Below are 22,084 nucleotides of genomic sequence, written 5' to 3' on the forward strand. Positions count from 1 at the left end.
TTTTTTATTGACTGTCTTTATTGGAAGCGGTTTCACTGACATCAACATGATATATGATACAGTATGACAGAGAGGACTTCCAGAATATCCTTTTTTTCCCCCAATATTTTTTCTCTGGATTAATGCAGTGTTGTACAAACTTTTTACAAACCTTGAAGGAACCTTGTGGCATTTAGTTTCGTTGTAATATCCAAAAATCGAACAGTGAAATAAAGACATTTTCAGTGTATCATATTAATATTAATTACATTTTTAAGTCATGTTTTGTGTAAATGTGTGTAAAAGTTAGAAAAATCAAATCACCACCTAAAAAGCAAAGAAAATCGTTTTTTTGTGGAATCACAGCAGGATATTAAAATCTGAAATGAGACTCGCATATCAACAAATGGAAGCACCCGAATCCTTCTAACACCAGAGAAACTCCTGGTGAGATGCAGCATTATACGTTTGGTTATTTAAGTTTTTTCTTTGCTTCCCTTGAGCTTCAGGTTAAAAATATTGAGAGTGCAATCCGTTCACCATGTTGATTTCCATTTCAGCAGCAGAAAACAGCTGTTAGACACCATTTACTTAGTGCTGACTGAGCGTGTGACACTTTATCTCGGTGTGCGAGCGCTCTTTGCTTTGGCATTCATTCCTGCTTAAGTGAATCGTTCACAGAGAGTAAATCACATTTCGACAGTGCCGCGGAAGAAGAAATGAGATTCCGTGGGAGGCGACACAAACTGCTTTGCATCGCTGCGATATAATGTTGTCGAGCACGTAGTTACAGATGCGTGGGTGGACTGCAAGAGAGCCCTCATCAACTAATTACCGCAGTATTGTTAGTTGCAGGGTCTTAATGAGAACTTAGTGGAGAAAAATACACAACAGTTCATGTTGTGGGTGACATTTCTGTTTGCATTAAAGGTTTGTCTGGATAAATTGTGACACGCTGGGACTTTTTTTGGCTGTGTCTTGTTTTATATCTTCTCAGATTCTGTCTCTGCAGAAGAAAACATCAAACAGCATATCCATAATTATAAAACACCAATTCACAACACACTTCACACAGTAAAGTCAAGATCTTATCACAGAGAGAAATTGTGGCAACTGTGGGAAGAAAAATACAACCTTTTGACCTTCTAAGCATCAAGCATTTTTGGGCGTTTTTGCCCCACTCACATTTGTTAAATTTTTGACGACTGTTGCTTTTTCCTCTTTTTTTAATCATCTCTTCTCTGTTGCAGGGTCTTCCTGGAACCAAGGGGGAGAAAGGTGAAAGGGTGAGTGTCTCTGTGCACTCGGCAGCAAGATAATTTTCTTTATTATATTTGGTCCTGCTTAAAATAGCTCAACACAAACATATATAAACAACTCATATTATTATATTATTCCAGCATCTGGGTCCCGCTAAAATACAATAAAATAACAGAAACATACAGTAATTCAGCGATGGTTGTCCACACACACACACACACACACACACACACACACACACACACACACACACACACACACACACACACACACACACACACACACACAGTGGTATGCAAAAGTTTGGGCACCCCTGATAATTTTCAAGATTTTCCTTTATAAATCACTGGTTGTTCGGATCAGCAATTTCAATTAAATATATCATATAGCAGACAAACACAGTGATATATTAGAAGTGAAATGATGTTTATAGGATTTACAGAAAATGTGAAATAATTATTTAAACAAAAGTAGGCAGGTGCATAAATCTGGGCACTCTTGTTGTTTTATTGATTTGAATACCTTTAGCACTAATTATTGGAACACAAAGTTTGTTTGGTAAGCTCATTGACCCTTGGCCTACATACACAGGTGAAGCGAATCAGGTGGCCAATTGCAAGTTGTTCTCCTCTTTGCATATTATCTGAAGAGTGGCAACATGGGAGCCTCAAAACAATTGTCAGATGACCTGAAAGCAAAGACTTTCAACATCATGAATTAGGGGAAAGATACAAAAAGCTAGCTCAGAGATTTCAGTTGTCAGTTTCCACTGTGAGGAACATAGTGAGGAAATGGAAGACCACAGGCACAGTTCTAGTTAAGGCCCGGAGTGACAGGCAAAGAAAAATCTCAGATAAGCAGCGGCGAAGGATGGTGAGAACAGTTAAACTCAACCCACAGACCAGCTCCAAAGACCTACAACATGATCTTGCTGCAGATGGTGTCACTGTGCATCATTCAACTATTCAGCCCACTTTGCACAAGGGGATGCTGTATGGTAGAGTAATGAGGAAGAAGCATTTTCTGCGCACATGCCACAAACAGTCGCTTGAGGTATGTTAAAGCACATTTGGACAAGCCAGCTTCATTTTGGAATAAGGTGCTGTGGACTGATGAAACTAAAATTGAGTTATTTGGACATAACAAAGGGCGGTAGCCAATGCAGGTACTGGCAATCTTGTTAAAGTTGAAGGTTGCATGGATTCCGGTCAGTATCAGCAGATTCTTGACAACAATGTTCAAGAATCAGTGACAAAGTTGAAGTTGTGCCGGGGCTGGATACTTCAACAAGACAACGACCTTAAACACTGTTCAAAACAAGTACAACGTTCTGGAATGGCCATCTCAGTCCCCAGACTCCAATATTATTGAAAATCCGTGGTGTGATTTAAAGTGGGCTGTCCAGGCTTGGAAACCATCAAATCTGACTACACTGGAGATGTTTTGTGAAGAAGAATGGTCAAAAATACCTTCAACCAGAATCCAGACCCTCATTGGAAGCTATAGGAAGCGTTTAGAGCAGGGGTGGGGAACCTTTTTCATATCAAGGGCCATTTCAATTTTTATAAAGTCCTTCAAGGGCCATACTATTATGAACACATAACAAGTGATACAAAAAAGAAGAAGAAAGTCTATAACTGCTGTGTTACTATGCCTCATGATTGCTGCATTTGTAGACTCACCTAATGCGATGGCTGGAACTGTTTTTCTTAAGCGAGGCGTCTGATGTCAGCTGGCAGTGACGATGATGCTACTCGAAGCTGGTTTTCCAAGTTTGAGTCAGTCAGTCTTGAGCGGAGGTGAGTCTTTGCAAGAGTCAGTTTTGAAAAGAACTGTTCACAGTGGTACGTTGTCCCAAACAGAGATGCAAACTTCAGGGCATGTCTCCTCAGGATGGGAAAATCCTCAGCACGGACATACAGTTTGTAAAAGTCCAGCAGAGAGAGGTTGTTGTACTTGGCTTTGAGCTCGTTGTTGTTTTGCAGCTCAATTATTTCCATTTGGAGGTTGTCTGGCACATCAGATGGTTGCACATTAAATTGCGTCTCAAACATGTCGAGTTCCTTTTGTATATTTTTCACATCATGAAACCTCTCATCAAATGCCTGGATGAGTTTTGCACACTCACCAGCATATTCAGTTGTAACATCAGGCTTTTGTTCTTGTAGGGTGGGAAAGTGCACAGTGTTCCCCTCTTCCAGTTGTCCTTGCCACAGCCTTAACTTCACTTCAAATGATTTCACATTTGAAAGCAAAGAGCTGATGAGCTGATTGGGACCTTGCAGCTTCATGTTTAGCTCTGACAGGTGCTTGCTGATGTCCACCATGAAGGCCAGATCACAGAGGAACTTGCCATCACTGAGCTCCACGACAGGTTTACCCTTCATCTCCATGAAGCGTCTGACTTCTTCCCGCAGTGTATAAAACCGCGCGAGCATATTTGCACGACTCAGCCATCGCACTTCACAATGACACACCAGATCACCATACTCTGACTCAAGCTCGCTGAGTAGCTCCATGAACTGGCGGTTGTTCAGCCCTCTGCTTTTAATGAAGTTTACAGTGGACACAACTGTTTTCATCACATGGGTAAGCTTCAGGGAATGTGCACATAAACTCTCTTGATGTATGATACAGTGGCATACAACTAAATCACTTGGATCCAGACTCAGACGGCTCATTTCTTTTTTGACTAATGCAGTCAATCCTTTTTGCGCGCCAACCATTGCGGGAGCTCCGTCAGTGGCGATGCCGCTCAACTTCTCAAATGGCAGTTCAAAATTGTTCATGGCCACAATAACTTGATTGAACAAATCCTCACCTTTAGTAGTGCCATGCATGGCTTGCAAAGACAGCAACTCCTCCTTCGTTTCAAACTCGGTCGTAATCCCATGCACCAAAATGGCAAGCTGCGCTGTGTTTGTGATGTCTGTTGTCTCATCACAAGCCAGAGAAAAATACTCAAAGTCTCTTGCAGTGTTCTTCAATATTTTTTCAATATCTTGCGCCATATCAGTAATCCTGTCTGAAACAGTTCTTCAAGACAAACTGACGCTTTTAAATAATTTCACTTTGTCGGGCGCGAGAAGCTCCGTGGTGGCTACCAGGCACTCCTTCACGAACTCTCCTTCAGCATGAGGTTTCAGCTTCTTGGCTATTAATTCACTCACCACAAAACTTGCACGGGTAATATTCTCTCTGTCAGTCTGTGGTTGTGTGAAAGCTGCTTGTTGCGCATCCAAACTCCGACGAAGAGTGTTAATTTTATCCAAATGCATTTGTCCTCTCAACTCCTGGAGTTTAGCATGTTTCGAGCTGTAATGGTGCTCGACATTTGCCTTTTGCATCACCGCCAGCGCCTCGCCACACACAAGGCACACTGGCTTGCCTTTCACTTCAACAAAGAAAAAGTCATTTGTCCATTTTTCCTGGAATACGTGGCACTCTGCATCCACCTTCCTTTTCTTGACAGTCGCCATGATGCATCACTTGTCTTGTGTCAATCACTCCGGCCCAATGCAATGACACGTACATCACATGTTGTATTCACTGACCCTGACGTTGACTCGGACACGTCTGTTTTTTCTCAGAAAACTAATGCCTGGCAATTTTTCGGCCCATAATTTTTTATTTATTCATATATGCATAAATGAAGATATAAAATATAAAAATTGTATTGCATTGCGGGCCATTTGAAATGGTCTTGCGGGCCGTATACGGCCCGGAGACCAGACGTTCCCCATCCCTGGTTTAGAGGGTGGTGTTTCTGCAAAAGGAGGATCTACTAAATATTGATGTAATTTTTCCGTTGGGATGCTCAAATTTATGCACCTGCCTACTTTTGTTTAAATAATTATTGCACACTTTCTGTAAATCCTATAAACTTCATTTCACTTCTCAAATATCACTGTGTTCGTCTGCTATATGATGTATTTAACTGAAATTGCTGATCCGAACAACCAGTGATTTATAAAGGAAAACCTTGAAAATTATCAGAGGTGCCCAAACTTTTGCATACCACTGTATGTGTGTGCATATACAGTATATATATATATATATTGAAGCCAACCTGGAAGTGTCAAAAACTTGCAATATCACGCCGTCCGCTAGGGTTGGCTCCAAAAAGCTTTCTCTCCATAGACCCCAATTCATTTTTGGAAAAAATAAAATTTGATAGACTGATGTTCTACAGCTCAGTATTTTTTTCCCGTTAGTTTGCTGGTCAAAATGAGAGATCAGGTGGCCAATCTTAAAATAAATCAATACTGAATTTTAAATAAATCGTTAAAGTTGGCGGAGCCAGGGGGCGTGGCTATACTTGATAGACAGCAACAGAAGCCTCTGCGGTAAAATGTGGGCGGGATAAGAGAGTCCTCAGCCAATCCTGCCCCTAGTTGCTCTCCGGTCCAGTCTGTTTGATGACGCTTTTTACGTTACTGGCTCCAGAAAATCCAAAACGGCGACCAGGAAGTAGCAAAATCCAGGCTTCATTTTCTCGGCGTTGAAACCAACAGTTGACGTCACGGTTAGTTTACGCCTGGTTGGTCACTTTGCAAAAGTGAACCAAATACACACCAAGCAATACTCAGTGAGGATCTGCACAATTTGAGAATGGGTTTTGAAGGCCTATATAAAGGCTCAAAAAAGGCCACCATTGTTAGTCCAGTGAACAGCATCATGCCGCGTCTATCACATGAACAACGTCTCCGGGAACTGGGTATGGTGGAGGCCGGTTTGAGCTACAGTGATGTAGCCAGGCGTATGGGCTGTTCCCAACCCACAATCAGAAGCCTGGTCCAAAGCATGCGCCGACGGATTGCTGCCTGCATCGAAGCAAATGGAAGCCATATTCGGTATTGACTGTTGTGACTTTGTGTTTGGCAGGTGCCGTTTTCTTTTGTGAAATTTTTTATTTTGAAATCATTCTTGAAACTTTAGATTTTTGTTTCTGTATGCCGATATGCTAAACAAATGATTCATATGAAGAAAATCCAGTTTCGGGCTTCAAAATAAAAATTATGTTGAAAAATATGGTCTCAAAGTTTTTAATGACTGTCAGTGTATATATATTTTCTTGCCTTTATTTTACATGGCATCATGTTATATGTTATATGGATATTTTACACTGATGAAAACACACTACGTTAACAGTTTTCTTGGGAAAACCTCTGGAATTTTAGAAGATATGCCTCATTTTGCAATTTAATCAGTGAAAAATTATTCAACTTATCACATTTTTTCTATAAATTTCCACTGATTCCATCTCAATCTAAAAAAATACATTTATAGTTTTAATCTTGAATTGAACAAGTACACAATTTAATCTATTAAATAAAAATGAAATATCTGTGAAATTCTGATACATTTAAATGAGTAAGTATCTTTATGTAACAAAAATAGATTCGGTTAGATTCAGTTCTTAAAAATTTAAAATGTGGATTTTTGTGTTACAGACACCTGCATTCACAGTAACAGTTGTCAAATATAAAGGAAATATAAAGGAAACAAGCTGAAATATTAAGGCTAAGACCCTACAATATCAGCTTTATATGATGCAAATGTACTTGCTAATTATATATATATATATATATATATATATGAGGACTTTTTTACAGTATAGATTTGCTTTAAATGGCACAAAGTTTTCTGTTTAATTATTTCAACATGACAATAAAAAAGAAAAATCATCAATTATTTGATTGCACACATCACAAACAGCTAGAGTTTGTGGGAGGACATTTATTGAGTTACATTATTATATTATTATACAAGAAAAATATTTTACACACACTTGTTTGATATTTTAGTTTCCATGCAAAACTTTGGGCAATAAAGGTTGTTCTAAACGTACCATTAAAACAACGTGTGCTTTATGGTTACTAAAAATATGTTCAGAGAGTAGAAAATATACAGAAATTCAAAGTGGACTTGAAATATTTTTTTATCCATATTTGAATATCAAATAAATCTACAGCTGTTTAGTAGCGCAGTCCAACCAAAAAGAAAAAACAATTACACACTGACTTATGCTCTCCTTTTTTTGAGATTGTTATTCATGTTCAGGCATTTGATTCTGTTATTTTGTGAAATGTCACTCTTGTTTTTTCCATTTTATAATTTTCCAAGCTATAAAAGGTTTTTATAAGCCAAACCAAAAGATCTTCTTTAAATATAACACTAAAAAATCAACATAATAAATTAAGGATGCTAACTTCACAAATAGGATTTCTTCAAACCTCCAGATATTCACACCCAGAGATGGTGCTAAAGTTAAAGCCTGACGTCCCATGTACTATCAATAGAGGTCAAGGAGACAGAAATAATCTCCCCAGTTTGTTGGATTAGTCATCAAATGCACTAAAAGCAGCAATAAACAAAGCAGGATGGTTGTTTCATGTTTAAGATTTGAAATTAAACCTTAAAGGTTAACTTTATTGGCAAGTAAATTCAATTTTAACAAACAGTTGATTACTTGAAGTGTACAACAGAAGTGGCTATAGCATTTTAATGTCAAAATGATTCAAAACTGCATCACCTCTTACTAATTGCATTATTCCTACATTGATATAATATTTCCTTTTATGAATCAAAAACACATGATTTAGAAAGACTGTACAAATTTGAAACTGAGTTTGGGTTGCGTTCATCCACATGCCTTTGTCATGGCTCTACACGGAAAAGAATTGCCAGAGAAAGTGAAAAATATTGAATTGTGATTATTCACAGAGATGCAAAAGAATAGAGAGACCGTTGAACAACTAAAAATTTGTGGAAACACTGGCAGCAGTAATCAGGAGGTGTAGAATGTGGGATAGTGCCACTAATCAGGGCTGCTGTGGTCAAAAGACTATGTAGGAAGAATCGCAGCTGGAGTATTGTTGGATGTTGATGCTCTCGTAGCAGCTCAGGAACCGAAAACAGTCCACAAAATGAAGGATTTAAGAAATGTAGTTTCTCAGACATCGAAGATGTGCAGATGTTGAAGAAAACATCCGTTGAAACTGACTTGCTAAAGTGTGTAGATAATTAAAATAGTACAAATAACACTTTTGCGGTGGTGTGTCTTCAGGGTGACCTCCAGTCAACAGCGTCAGTTCAGGCCATCGCCAGGCAGGTCTGTGAGCAGCTGATCCAAAGTAAGTATTACTGTTTATGTAGTCTCAAAGGGTTGTTCAAGGGGTAAGACTTGGCTTGCAAATGACAATTGTTGTTACCAGTTCTTGGAATGTCATCAAAGTTTGGGGGAGATTGGGGAGTTTGAGTTTTTAATTATTATCTAATTTACACATTTCTGAAAAGATCTACAGTAATAAAATAACAATTCACTTGTAAAAATTTCATTGCCCTATTTCCCTCAAGACTAGTGGTGATATACACCAAAATGTTTTGATGGCCGCTGTTTAATATGATCCTCCAACTTTCCAAGGCATGGGCACTACCAGACATCTGAGAGGGCCTTTCGTGTCTAGTTCTAAGTTAGGAGTTGGAACCACTATGTTCAAGTACATCCTCGAAACACCACATTCCAAAATGTGTCCAAGTCTTTGCACCTACCCCTTTTTCCTGCATTGAATAGGATGACTACAAGAACGATCCAAAGAGCTTCAGTAGGAGACAACTGTACTTTTCTGAAGATGTTTCTTATCAAAGACACTTCTTTAGTACTAAGTCCTTTATCTGGAGGCTTAGATATATACATATTTTCACCCCCAAATCACATGATAAAGGCCCAATATGCCTCGAGGTGTGAATAGTTTTGGTACTGAAAGGTGAAGAATGACTCCAGGGGTTAACTGTCTGAGGAAGGACCTCAAGACTGCATTAAAAATACTTGGTTAGTGATGTCATAGACCCCTACAGAGAACAAAATAACAGGTGTAACAACATTGCCCTCCTGTATGTAACTTGTGTGACAAAGACTGGTTCACCTTCAGGATATACAGCCAAACATAAGCTGAACAAATGTTGTCTAGGTAGTCCAATGCAGGAGTGTACCAACCTATGTGTAGGGGAATCTAAACAACTGCTCCACAAGCACAAGGACCAACGTACAAGATCCAACTATTGAGGACAAGATTTTGCAGTCCATTTGCATCAAAATGATTAGGGAGGCTAAAGACAGATGGTTTGAGAGATACTGAAGGAATGGGGGTCTATAAAACCAGGTAGTTGTAACTCAATCTTGATATTCCTACCCAGACAGTTTTACCACCATTAACACCATGATTACTGTCATGATTTGGGGATGTCCAATAGAACTAAAAAAGCCTGTTGGATGACAGGTGAAACATCTTCAAGATCAAAAAGAGAAATAATTTGTCTTCAACGGAAACTCTGATTACCATGACCGGGATGACTGAGAATCTGCCAGGACATAGAACAACCATCTGTCCATTTAATGTATCTAACACCTATAACCGTCAATCTACCTGAGTGGTTGTAACAATTAGTTGCTCTTTTTTGGTAGTTTTTTTACACATTCTAACCTCTACAGTTCCTGCAGTTCTGCTTATACCGTTGTATTTTATTGCTTTTTATCCCTTTTCAGGCCACATGGCACGCTACAACTCCATCTTGAACCAAGTACCCAGCCCGCCAGTATCCATCCGCACAGTTCCTGGACCTCCCGGAGAGCCCGGCCGACAGGGATCACCAGGCACTCAGGGAGAACAGGGACCCCCAGGACGACCTGGCTTCCCAGGACAGAATGGCCAGAACGGGCAACCAGGAGAAAGAGGTAAGAGAGTCGACAAGACCAGTGCAGGAGATACACTGTAAGAAAACAGAGTTGGAGAATTAATTTACACTAAATAAATTTCTTAAGCCTTTGCCTACATCCAGCTGTGATGAAATAGTACAGAGCAACTGCACACAGAGCGGAAGGAATATGTTGTCACGACTAGATGGAATTGAAAATTGTAAGGAAATTCTTGGTTGTCTGACTCATAGCTTTCAACATTGGATTGGTCTCTTTAAAGAAATAACACTGTATCTGTAGGTGAACTAGGTGGCTTCTGTTTATTGATTATCTTCCATGTTGGTTTTTGAGCTGAGATGCGCAAAATGCTGTCTTCAAACTTTACAATTGACTTTTTGGCCATCAGTTTGAACAAAATGCAGCCACACTAACAACTTCATTGGCACAGTTTGTTGCCAACTGGTTTTGCCCATTTGTTGTTATTTTTCCTCTCTTTCTGGTCATTTTGTGTATCTTTGTTGCTGTTTTGTATGTTTTTATGGTGGTTTTGTCCCAGTTTGCATTGATTTTGCATTTGTGTGTATTTATATTGCATCGCTTTTTTTCTTGGTTTGGGTCAATTTTTGGTCGATTTGCATCTCTTTGCATTCATTTAGTCATTTTGCATGTAATAGTGGTTCCCTACTGTGTCTAAGAGGTGGGTTTTTTTTTTACTTTTTGTGTTAAATTGGCATATGTTCATTTTGCATTTTTTTTCGGTTTGTTTATTTCTTTGAAGCAGACTCATTCAATAAATGCTACAGTTGTAACACTGTCTCTGTGTCCAGGTCAACCAGGAGAGAAGGGTGAGAAGGGATCTCCAGGAGTTGGTGTTCAAGGACCCCGAGGACCCCCAGGACCTCCCGGTAAATTCAATCATATAGAGATAAAAGCTGCCCTTCCAAATGACTATCATAATTTTTACCTCCGCCAGGAGGTTATGTGATCACCAGAGTTTGTTTGTCTGTGTGTGTGTGTGTGTGTGTGTGTGTCTGTGTGTGTGTGTGTGTGTGTGTGTGTGTGTGTGTGTGTCTGTGTGTGTCTGTGTGTGTGTGTTTGTCTGTTAACAGCATAACTCAAAAAGTCATGGACGGATTTTCACCAAATTTTTACAGGATGTCCGGAAGAGCACAAGTAACAATCGATTAGATTTTGGAGGTGATCCGGATCATCCTCTGGATCCAGGATTTTTTGAAGGTCGAAGGACAATTGAGAGAGATGGCCGCCAGGTCGCTGCAATGATCCCAGGCGACGGCCGAATCCCCCGCGGCAGGTTCGGGCTTCCCGGGCGAGTCGAGACCGACGAAACGAAGCGGCCGCGACGCGTGCGGTACCGTCACACGCGCGTGCAACGATACCGCCACGTGCGTGCGGTGGCGACGCGTGCGGTACCGTCACACGCGCGCAACGGTACCGTCACGTGCGTGCGGCGGCGCTGCGTGCGTCGCTGCAACGATACCGGGCGACGGCCGAATCCCTCGTGGCCGCTTCGGGCTGCCCGGGCGAGTCGGGACCGACGAAAAGAGGCGGCGACGTGTACGGTACCGTCACACGCGCGCTCAACGGTACGTGCGTGCGGCGACGCCGCGTGCAAAACAATGTGCTGTTACACTGTACATGCACGTTATGCTTTCTGAAACTCAATTCACCTTATTCAGGAAGTGAGGCAGGGCGGCGCCATTTTTGAGATCGACTTCCGGTTGACCGTCTTCGCACTACAACAACATCGAGTCCTCTCGCTACTGTAGCTACTTTTAACTGTTCTTTTAAGCGATTTTAACATGTTTGGCATCAATTGCGCTGTCCGTGGGTGCCACAACAACTGGGGAACGATGAAGCTTTCTCTCTCTCAGAATTGTTTAGAGCACGGAAAGGTTAGATCTGAATGCTGCGGACCAGCTCATGGCTATGTAAACACACAGCTTGCATCGGTCACTGTCAGCGCAGCTACAGCGATTCTACCAAAGTTCAGCTTCCACTAAAGACCTAGCCGTGCCATCAGTGAGGTAAAAAGATACTCTCTGCTATTTTGAAACGTTGTTATGACTGCGGTTTGGTCAGAATCAGTTTTTTGTTGCTCCAGGGAATTAGCATTAGCTTGTGACAGGGCTAATAACACAGTAAACCACAGTAGCTGTTTCAGAAATGACAATAACTACCTACGTTTGCACAACCACATCGTATATACATGAATCAAATAAAGTTTTATTCAAATCAACATACCTTCCATAATATCGCAGCAGCATGACTGCAGGACCGTCCCAACCCAGCGATACAGGAGTATCCCGTGGTCTCCACCGCTTCATCAGCTGTCACCAACACCCACCATGTGTGAGGAGGTACTAGCCTGACTCGGGCTGACATTAGCTTTAAGAAACGTATATTCCCGTTCTTGATGTAACAGAACAGCGCCGACTTTACCACTGTGCAAATATTGATAGGCTTCAGTGCTCTTATAATTCCTCATAGCCGAGCGATCAACGCCAAGAGACAACACGAAATAGTTAAAAATATCGCCATACATGACTTGTGGCCACTTTTTCATGTCATCCTCCCACTCTGTAATAAGTCGCGGATGAGGCAGACTTGATCCATTTCTGTTTTTTAAAGAGGTTTTTGTTTCAATTCAATTCAATTCAATTCAATTTTATTTATATAGCGTCAATTACAGTCAAATCGTCTCAAGACGCTTTACAGAACCCATATGCCTGACCCCCAGAGCAAGCCCAAAGGCGACAGTGGCAAGGAAAAACACCCTTTTAACAGGGAAGAAACCTCGAGCAGAACCCGGCTCTAAATAGGGGGGACCCATCTGCCTGCTGGCCGGGCGGGTTGAGAAGGACAGAAGAGGGCAAGGGGGAGGGATGGGAGAAGAGGGAGGGGTGAGAAAGCAAGGAAAACACAACACACATTTGAATACATGCATGACAGGATATGTGACACAGACAAAGTATAAGCTAACATTGAAAACTGACTCATAGTTTACTCTTATGATGTACGGCTCTGACATTAAACATACTCCTTATATAGCTAGCAGTAAAATTCAAACAGTATGTAAGTTAGCATAACAGTATATTGAAGGCGATGCAGAGTTGACTCGTGGAAAAAGGGAATTGGAAGCAGAGGGCTGGTGGAAGGTCAGTAGCAGCATCCCACAGTGGACATGGTGGAGACTGGACCAGCTGGTGGAACATCGACCGCAGATCTGAAGCATCCAGCTCTGGGACCAGGGACACTCGGAGAAATAGCACAGGGGGAAACAGAGTGAATGTACTGCAATAACGGTATACATATTAAATGTAAAGGTAGATAGAGAAGGGCTCAGTGCGTCAAGAAAAGTCCCCCAGCAGCCTAGGCCTATAGCAGCATGACTAGGGGCAGAACGAAGGGACGTCCAAGAAGGAGTCAGCTGTACAATGAAGACACAAGCCGAACCTCTGTGGGTCACCCAGTCAGCCCCAACTATAAGATTTGTCAAAAAGGAACGCTTTAAGCCTGGTCTTAAAAATAGAGAGGGTGTCTGCCTCCCGAACCCAAACTGGGAGCAGGTTCCACAGGAGAGGCGCCTGATAACTGAAGGCTCTGCCTCCCATTCTACTTTTAGAAATTCTAGGAACAACAAGTAAGCCTGCAGTTTGAGAGCGAAGAGTTCTACTAGGATAATAAGGTACTATCAGATCTTTAAGATATGATGGAGATTGGTTATTAAGAGCTTTATATGTCAGAAGAAGGATTTTAAATTCTATTCTGGATTTAACAGGAAGCCAGTGAAGAGAAGCAAGTATAGGGGAAATATGATCTCTTTTGCTAACTCCTGTCAGTACTCTCGCAGCAGCGTTTTGGATCAACTGTAGATGTTTGAGAGAGCTATTTGGACAACCCGATAATAAGGAATTGCAATAGTCAAGCCTGGAAGTAACAAAAGCATGAACTAATTTTTCTGCATCACTCTGAGACAGAATGTTCCTGATTTTTACAATATTACGCAGGTGAAAAAAGGAAGTCCTACAGACTTGCTTTATGTGTGAGTTAAAGGACATGTCCTGGTCAAAAATAACTCCAAGATTCCTCACAGTAGTACTGGAGGCCAATGTGATGCCATCCAGAGTAACTATTTGCTTTGAAAGCGAGTTTCTAAGATGTTTGGGGCCAAATACAATGACTTCAGTTTTGTCTGAATTTAGCAGTAGGAAGTTAAAAGTCATCCAGGTTTTAATGTCCTTAAGACAATCTTGCAGTCTAGCTAACTGATCAGTTTCATCTGGCTTCATAGATAAATACAATTGTGTGTCATCTGCATAACAATGGAAGTTAATACAATGCTTCCTAATAATATTGCCTAAAGGAAGCATGTATAATGTGAAAAGTATCGGTCCTAAGACAGAACCCTGAGGAACTCCGTGATTAACTTTAGTCTGCTCAGAAGAGTTATTGTTGACATGCACAAACTGGAACCTATCTGATAAGTAGGATTTAAACCAATCCAGTGCTGTCCCTTTAATGCCAATTGAATATTCTAGACGCTGTAATAAAATTTTGTGGTCGATTGTGTCAAACGCTGCACTAAGATCTAACAAAACAAGTATAGAGACTAGTCCATTATCTGATGCTATGAGAAGGTCATTAGTAACTTTCACTAGAGCTGTTTCTGTGCTATGATGCACTCTGAAGCCTGACTGAAACATTTCAAACAAATTATTCCTTTGTAGGTGTTCACACAATTGATTTGCAACTGTTCTTTCCAGAATTTTAGAGAGAAATGGTAGGTTGGATATCGGTCTATAGTTAGCTAACACATCTGGATCTAAAGTGGGCTTTTTAAGCAAAGGTTTGATGACAGCAACCTTAAAAGCCTGTGGTACATAGCCTGTTACTAGAGAGAGATTAATCAGATCTAACATTGAAGAATTAATTAAAGGTAAAATCTCCTTGAAGAGTCTAGTTGGGATAGGATCTAAAAGACATGTTGATGGTTTGGATGTAGAAACTGTTGAAATTAGTTCAGAGAGACATATAGGAGTGAAGAATTCTAAAGATTCATCAGGTCTAACAGCCAATTCAAAAGCATCTGTGACATTTGTGGGAAGGGCCAGATTAATTTTATCTCTAATCATAACTATTTTCTGTGTAAAGAAGCTCATGAAGTCGTTACTGGTTAAAGCTAAAGGAATACAAGGTTCAACAGAGCTCTGACTCTTTGTCAGCCTGGCTACAGTGCTAAAGAGAAACCTAGGGTTGTTCTTGTTCTCATCTATTAAAGATGAATAATAAGTTGTCCTGGCATTATGAAGAGCTTTTTTATAGATTACTAGACTATTTTTCCAAGCCACATACACTACCTCTGAATTAGTGGAATACCACTTTCTTTCCAGCTTTCGGGATGCCTGCTTTAAAGTCCGCAGCTGGGAATTATACCAAGGAGCAAGTTTCTTCCCACATCACTTTCTCAGTTGTAAACACCGCCCTGACTGAGTTACCGGAAGTGGTACTCAAAACAGGAAGTCCCACCCGTTGAAAAATGGGCGGAGCTGAATAAGGTGAATAGAATCTGTCCATGACTTTTTGAGTTATGCTGTTAACAGACAGACAGACAGATGGCCTGGCGGAGGTCTGCGCTCTCCGAGTGCTTTTCTAGTTTAATATTGCATTGATAATGGTCAGAATTGTCTTTAATGTTATGTTTATGCTTTCGCTTTTTCTTCATCAGGTCCCTTTTATTATACAGCATATTTGAAATAATGGATACTGACCAAAAGTGCTTTTCAATGGAAAAAGAAGAAAAATCACCTTACAAGCTGAAATATTAAGGCTAATATTATATATATATATAAAATTATAAATTATTAAAAAATATTAGATTTATTTATTGTACTAACTGACCTGGCAAATTTCGTACTGTAAATAAATAATAAATGTAAATATTAAGATTAAGACCCTACAAAATAAAGCAATTACCTAAGAATTTTAAGTGTTATGATTAAGAATTTTAATATTTTTAACATGCAAATTTAACTTACCAATTTAAATATTATTATTAAACTCTCATTTATTATACAAACTTACCTTTAAAAAAATCGAGCGTTTATAAAAATTTAGCTGATAAATTACGAACAATATCTTACCCACATGTTTATTATGCAAATGAACTTGACAAATTTAAATATGATTATTAAAACCCTACAATATTATATATTTATTATAGGAACTCGTTGAACTAATTTAAATATTAAGTTTATTAATATTTTTTATAAGCCCAGTCCTGAACTCAGATTTGCCCTTTTGTCCACTGAAATTTTCCTTCTCCTCACAGGTGCCCAAGGACAAGGCCGACCTGGCAGCCAGGGTCCTACAGGTCGACCTGGGAATCCTGGAGCTCCTGGTCGGCCTGGAGTCCCTGGACCCGTTGGCCCCACCGGACCTCCAGGATACTGCGACCAGAACTCCTGTGTGGGCTACAATGTCGGAGGTGCGTAGGTTTCCCGACTGCAAACGACTAAACATATGACCAGTAGTGACTCAGTGTTAGCAGAGGAATTACTCACAGTGTAATGGTTAATCTTCTCTTTTATCAGCCTTCACTGTGTCTGCTGTGTAATTGCAGCCACAGGTTGCTACTGAGACCCTTCAAGTAAAACAGTCCATAAAGGAACTTTTTCTCTTACATTTCTGTGCTTCTCTATGTACTGAGGTTGAATGTTGTGTTATTAGCAGGAATATCTCACTTAAAAGCCTTTAGCTTGTTTAAATACATGAACTCTGTGAATTCTTTAACCATGCATGAGAGTATTTCACAGCTGCGTGTCTTTTGGAGTGAAGGTCATCCGGTGAAACGTTTAATTCATTCGGCTTCTTTTCATGTTGAAAAGCTGCCACAGGCTGCATGTCAGTGGAGTCATCAATCGACGCTCACTGTATTTGAAGGTCAAATACGGAACACCTTGAAATACAAAGTTAAGATTCAGAATTCATCTTCACTTCCAGCTGTCTGTGTGTGTGTGCGTGCCTATGTGTGTTCAGGTTGCATCACTGAAACACTAGAAAATTAATCTTCAAAGTGTGTGATTCTGATTTCGAATATCGAGAGATGCCCTGAGCTCGTTGTTGTGGATAGCATGCGATGGGGAACATCCAACCAAACAACACGTTGCCTGAATGAAACATGAACTCTGAGGTAAATTAGCTTCACTGCTGATTTTTCACTCAGAGTTGCTTCGATGCATCCAACTTAAAGGCTCACTTCACCCACAAACATTAAAACAGAGGCTGTTTACAGGAAAAGACATGAGTTTAGCAGTTTAACGTCCAGTGAAATTTAAAAAAAAAAAGTAGCTTCACAACATGTGCAAAAATGAACACTTTTAAACAGTTTGTAACTGTAATTCTCTAAAAATTTTGCTGTTATTTTACACATTTTGCTTGTTTTGTTAAATTACAGATATAACTAGAAAAGCACTGAGAGAGTGCAGTACTCCGCCAAGGCTGCTCAGTTTACGTATCATTTTCGACGGATAAAATCTTTATTAAAATATGACCTCGTGCTGAGCACAGGCATGTGTTATGCATGTGTATGTTACAGTCCCTGACAAAAGTCTTGTCACTTATCCAAGTTGTAGGAACAACAACGAACAACTTGACTTGTAGTTGATCAATTAGAATCAGAAATGGCTCATATTAATGGCTAAGCCCCCTAGATTATATTTATTATATCAAAATAAAGTTTTGTATCATTCATTGAGTTTTGTCATTTAATTAGGACAGAAAGGTCAGATTTTGCTTGGACAAAAGTCTTGTCACATACAAAAATAATGTAGAAATTATACATATACTTTATTCTGAATACACAAATATGCTACAAAAACATCAGAACATAAAGTCATGATGCCTTTCAAAAAAAGAATTAATATCGTGTTTGACTTCCAGAGCTTGGAGAACTGCATCCATACATCTCACCAATGACTCAAATAACTTATTGATAAAGTCAGCTGGAATGGCAAAGAAAGCAGTCTTGCAGGACTCCCAAAGTTCATCAGGATTCTTTGGTTTCATCTTCCAAGCCTCCTTCTTCATCTTACCCCAAACATGCTCAATAATGTTCATGTTTGGTGACTGGGCTGGCCAGTCCTGGAGCACCTTGACCTTCTTTGCTTCAGGAACTTCGATGTGGAGGCTGAAGTATGAGAAGGAGCGCCATCTTGCTGCAGAATTTGCCCTCTCTTGTAGTTTGGAATGTAATGGGCAGCAAGAATTTCTTGATTTTTCAGGCTGTTGATGTTGCTATCCACGCTGCAGATCTCTTGTACACCCTCATACTGGATGTAACCCCAAACCATGATTTTTCCTAGACCAAACTTGACTGTTTTCTTGGTAAATCTTGGGTCCATGTGGGTTCAAACAGGTCTTCTGCAGTATTTGCGTCGATTGCGATGCAGTTCCATGGATGATTCATCAGAAAAATCAACCTTCTGCCACTTTTCCATTGTCCATGCTTTCTGCAAGCTGTGGGCCTTGGCAAATGCAACACAATATTTTTGTTGTCTTCTGTTTAATGCTGGTCTATGAGCACTAATTTGGCCATGGAGACCACCATGTGAGAGAATTTGACTAAGTGTTCCAGTAGATACAGGGGATTCTGGTGACCAGTTCACATACAATCATAAGGATTGAAAATGGTCATTTTAAAACTGTTCTTTGACAAATTTTTCTGTTTTGTTAAAATACAGTTATCTTGTACATGCACAGAATTTATAATATTAATTTGTATGTTTACTTAAAAAAAAAAAATACTGTGCATAAAGTCCACATCAAAAATCAGCATTTTTACAAATTCACTGTTTTACAGTGAGTGAATGTAAAATTACAGTGCTTTACTGTATGTAAAAGAGCAGAAAAGATCATTATTTTACCAATATTTTCTGTGATTTTCACCATTTTTTTAACATACAGCAAGACTGCCATATTTTCTTTGTTACATTAGTTAATAAGCATAATTATGCAGCATTCTGCTCTAAATGTTCAGAAAGTGTAATCGGTGGTTGTGATTTTTATTCCCTTCATTGCAGAGAGCCACATGGTTGGCCACAGTAATGAAGTGACTCTAGTAAAGCTGTTTTTAATACCGTATTTTAGGCTCTGAAGCGTCAATCGATTGTAAATATTGAAAGCTGCTGAGGGGTGTTGCTCAGCAATTCAAGAAAAAATAAAGCTTCAGCATTTTTCAGCCAGCCCGAGTTTCATTTGTTTGTAGACATAACAGACATTTATGTTCATCAAATGGTCCGAAATTATAAGAAAATGCAAATATTTATGTCAAAAAAGACAAAATAGACTCACTGTCTTTACTTCAGCAAACAGATCATTCTCACTCAAACAGCCCATTCTGAACCAGAATAAAACCCCTGCCACCTCAAAACGGCAGTCAGATGTGGTTTTCTATGATCTGAGAGCTTAGCTGGTTGCCCAGAATCACATCTGATTGTATTATTTTATGTGTACAAGAGCAGAATTAATCACCAAGTAATATTAAATAAATCTGGCATTGTATCAAAAGATGACAAGACGGTTTACACATAGACAAAAGATTAAAACCTGCAAAATATATCCTCTTTATTTCACTGGGGCGCTCGGATGTGTTGAGCAGATTAGATTACATTTCCCTCCACTGCCGGAATGGAGGAAAAAAGATCTCAAACACAATTACCTGAAAACCTCAGCTAATACAATATGAGATGAGAAAAAAAAAACGGGTGAATCAGTCATTTAAGTGCTGCCTGCCTTCACAATGGTTCCCTGCACACATCAGTAACCAAATCACAGCTGAACTCTTTATCTTAACTTGTTTGAGCCGGTGTTAAATCACTCATTGTGGAGAGTGTGGGATTAATCACAGAATGCAAAGATGCTCCTTGGAGAGTTTTCTGATACATATATCACTAATTAAATACACTGCTTGGCATAAATGCTACAAATTGTTTTGCGAAAATCTCATGAAACTTGCAGGTGATGAATTGATGCTGCAGGCTGCTGTTGCGTGCTAATTTGCTCGTCGAGCATTCAGATGCTTCAGTCAGTGTTTTCTCTGCCTTTTACAGGCAAAGATTCATGGGAAATTATAGCCTAACAGCCTTACAGATATTGCAGCAGAATTCACCACATGCATCCAGAGCATTAAAGCTCGTGTCCGGAGTTTGAATCGCAGCGTCTCCCAAAACACTGTTGGTCCCACCCTCCCTCTGATTTCGGCCCTTTATTTGTGGACGCGCGCAGTACATGAGAGGAGTGCCCGGAGTGCTGCAGCATCTTGCCTGTTTTGCTGTTTTCCACTCTATTACATTTAGTACATTTAGTAAATAATAAAGGAATTACGTTAGAATTCTGTATTGAGTCTAACTTGTCCTAATACCAAAATAACATGAATCTGCTAGGACGAACGAGTAAAGTTTCAGTATGTGATTACACTCGTGTATCCCTCTCGATGACGTTGTTTATCAAACTTAGTGCATTTACACGTGTATATGTGTTACATTGTTTATTTATTTCTATCTAGAGTTCAGAATTGCATGACTCCTCTGACGAAGAGTATGTCCCAGACGCCCCAACATCTTCCTCCAGAGGTCGGGCATCTAAACGAAGCCGTCAGGCGGGCTATGGAGGCCGTGGTCGGGGAGCGATGCGAGCACCCCGAGCCAAAAAACGTCCTGCAGTCTGTTGGCCTGACAAGCCGTGGGATTGGTAACTTTTCTGGAGGTTGCTGATCCCTGATGCTCTCTCCTCCACAAGCAAAACAAATGTGCGCGTGGTTGCGTAGTGCGTAGCTCGCCCACCTCTGCATGGGCTTGCTTGCTGTGCGCGCAACCGTTGATTGACAGCATGACAAAGCCGAAGCTCGAACTTGATTGGTCGGCAGCGACCGGCGCTTTTTGGAATAACATGGGGGTCTATGAGAGGAAGGCGGAGCTCATGAACAAATTTTCATATCGCGTCATACTAACATTATATTATAGTATCGAACTAGACTAACACATTTAAGCTTTGTTAAACAATGATACATAAATTGAAAACAAACGGAAACTCCGGACACAAGCTTTAAGTGTTGCGATAATAGCCTTTTAATTGTCACCACATACGGAGCAAAAGGAAACCCTGCAGGAGCATCTTTAGCTAGTAAATGCATGACTGTGTTGATCTCTGAAGTGTGTTGAGGTTAAAGGTTGCACCGCAGCCAAAGCGGTGCTGTTCAGCTCACAGCCTACAGGGATGTGAGTAATGTCTGCATGTTGTAATCTTCCCTCTGTCTCTGTGTCTGTCTGTTTCACTGCTTCTCATAACCATACGTGCAGCATTTCAGTGACTACTGAGCCGCATTCACAGATGAGCAGCACCAGCAGAGTTCGGTGGAGGTGGTGTCAATGCATCAGCTCTCACCACTTATCAATATTATGTTGCAACCAGAGAGCTGCCAAAAAAATTAACCTGCAGTTATTTTGAATCGTTGCTTTAGTGAGTATTTAACGCTTAGATGCATGAGGTCGTTTTCTTGCAATACCTTTGTCATGAAAAGTTTTTATCATTTCATTCTCCAGCTATTCCTCAAAAAACATGTTTTTGATATCATTCCATTTAAATTTTTAACTTACCTTTTATACTTTTAAAGAAATTGTTAAATTTGTATTACTACCCCAAGCCCTTTATCACTGATAATATCATACAAGAGGTGATGGAGAGCAGCAACAGCTAGAAGAAAAGAGTGGAAAAATGTCAACACAATGGACGTTGGTATTCTCTATTGCTGCTTTGGTTAATATTCTTCTTTTTCAATTATCAAAATGTTATGAAGTGAAAAAATAAGCATATTTCAAATGTGAAATCATTCTTGTATGGACAAAAATATGAAGAAAAAACAACTAAAACAACTTATTGTATTCAACCAAAATGACAAAAATGGCATAAAAACACACTGATTCTTATACAGGTCATTTTTGAGTGTAAGGTCCAGTCACTTGTGCATCTAAGGGTTAAAGCAAAAATGCCAAATGTATTCTGACTCTAGAAAATGTGTGTATTTGTGAGTAAACTGATTATCTTCAGGTTTTACACAATTGATCAAACAAG

General features: G+C 40.0%; 1 protein-coding gene across 3 annotated transcripts in view; it reads left to right on the top strand.

Annotated features, from left to right (window-relative positions):
• Positions 1-22,084, top strand: part of LOC110966091 (collagen alpha-1(XIV) chain-like) — a 332,534-nt gene that overhangs the window by 306,415 nt on the left and 4,035 nt on the right. For 2 of the 3 annotated variants that reach the window (XM_051955093.1, XM_051955095.1), the window contains 5 exons: positions 1,230-1,265; positions 8,309-8,375; positions 9,788-9,976; positions 10,765-10,842; positions 16,287-16,442. In XM_051955093.1, coding sequence (XP_051811053.1) covers positions 1,230-1,265; positions 8,309-8,375; positions 9,788-9,976; positions 10,765-10,842; positions 16,287-16,442 — 526 coding nt within the window. Of the gene's footprint in view, positions 1-1,229; positions 1,266-8,308; positions 8,376-9,787; positions 9,977-10,764; positions 10,843-16,286; positions 16,443-16,842; positions 20,673-22,084 lie in introns of those variants that run through there. The other variant, XM_051955094.1, reaches the window with a different exon arrangement.

This window comes from Acanthochromis polyacanthus, chromosome 11 (assembly GCF_021347895.1).
Source record: "Acanthochromis polyacanthus isolate Apoly-LR-REF ecotype Palm Island chromosome 11, KAUST_Apoly_ChrSc, whole genome shotgun sequence".
In the NCBI taxonomy this organism is placed as follows: Eukaryota; Metazoa; Chordata; class Actinopteri; family Pomacentridae; genus Acanthochromis; species Acanthochromis polyacanthus.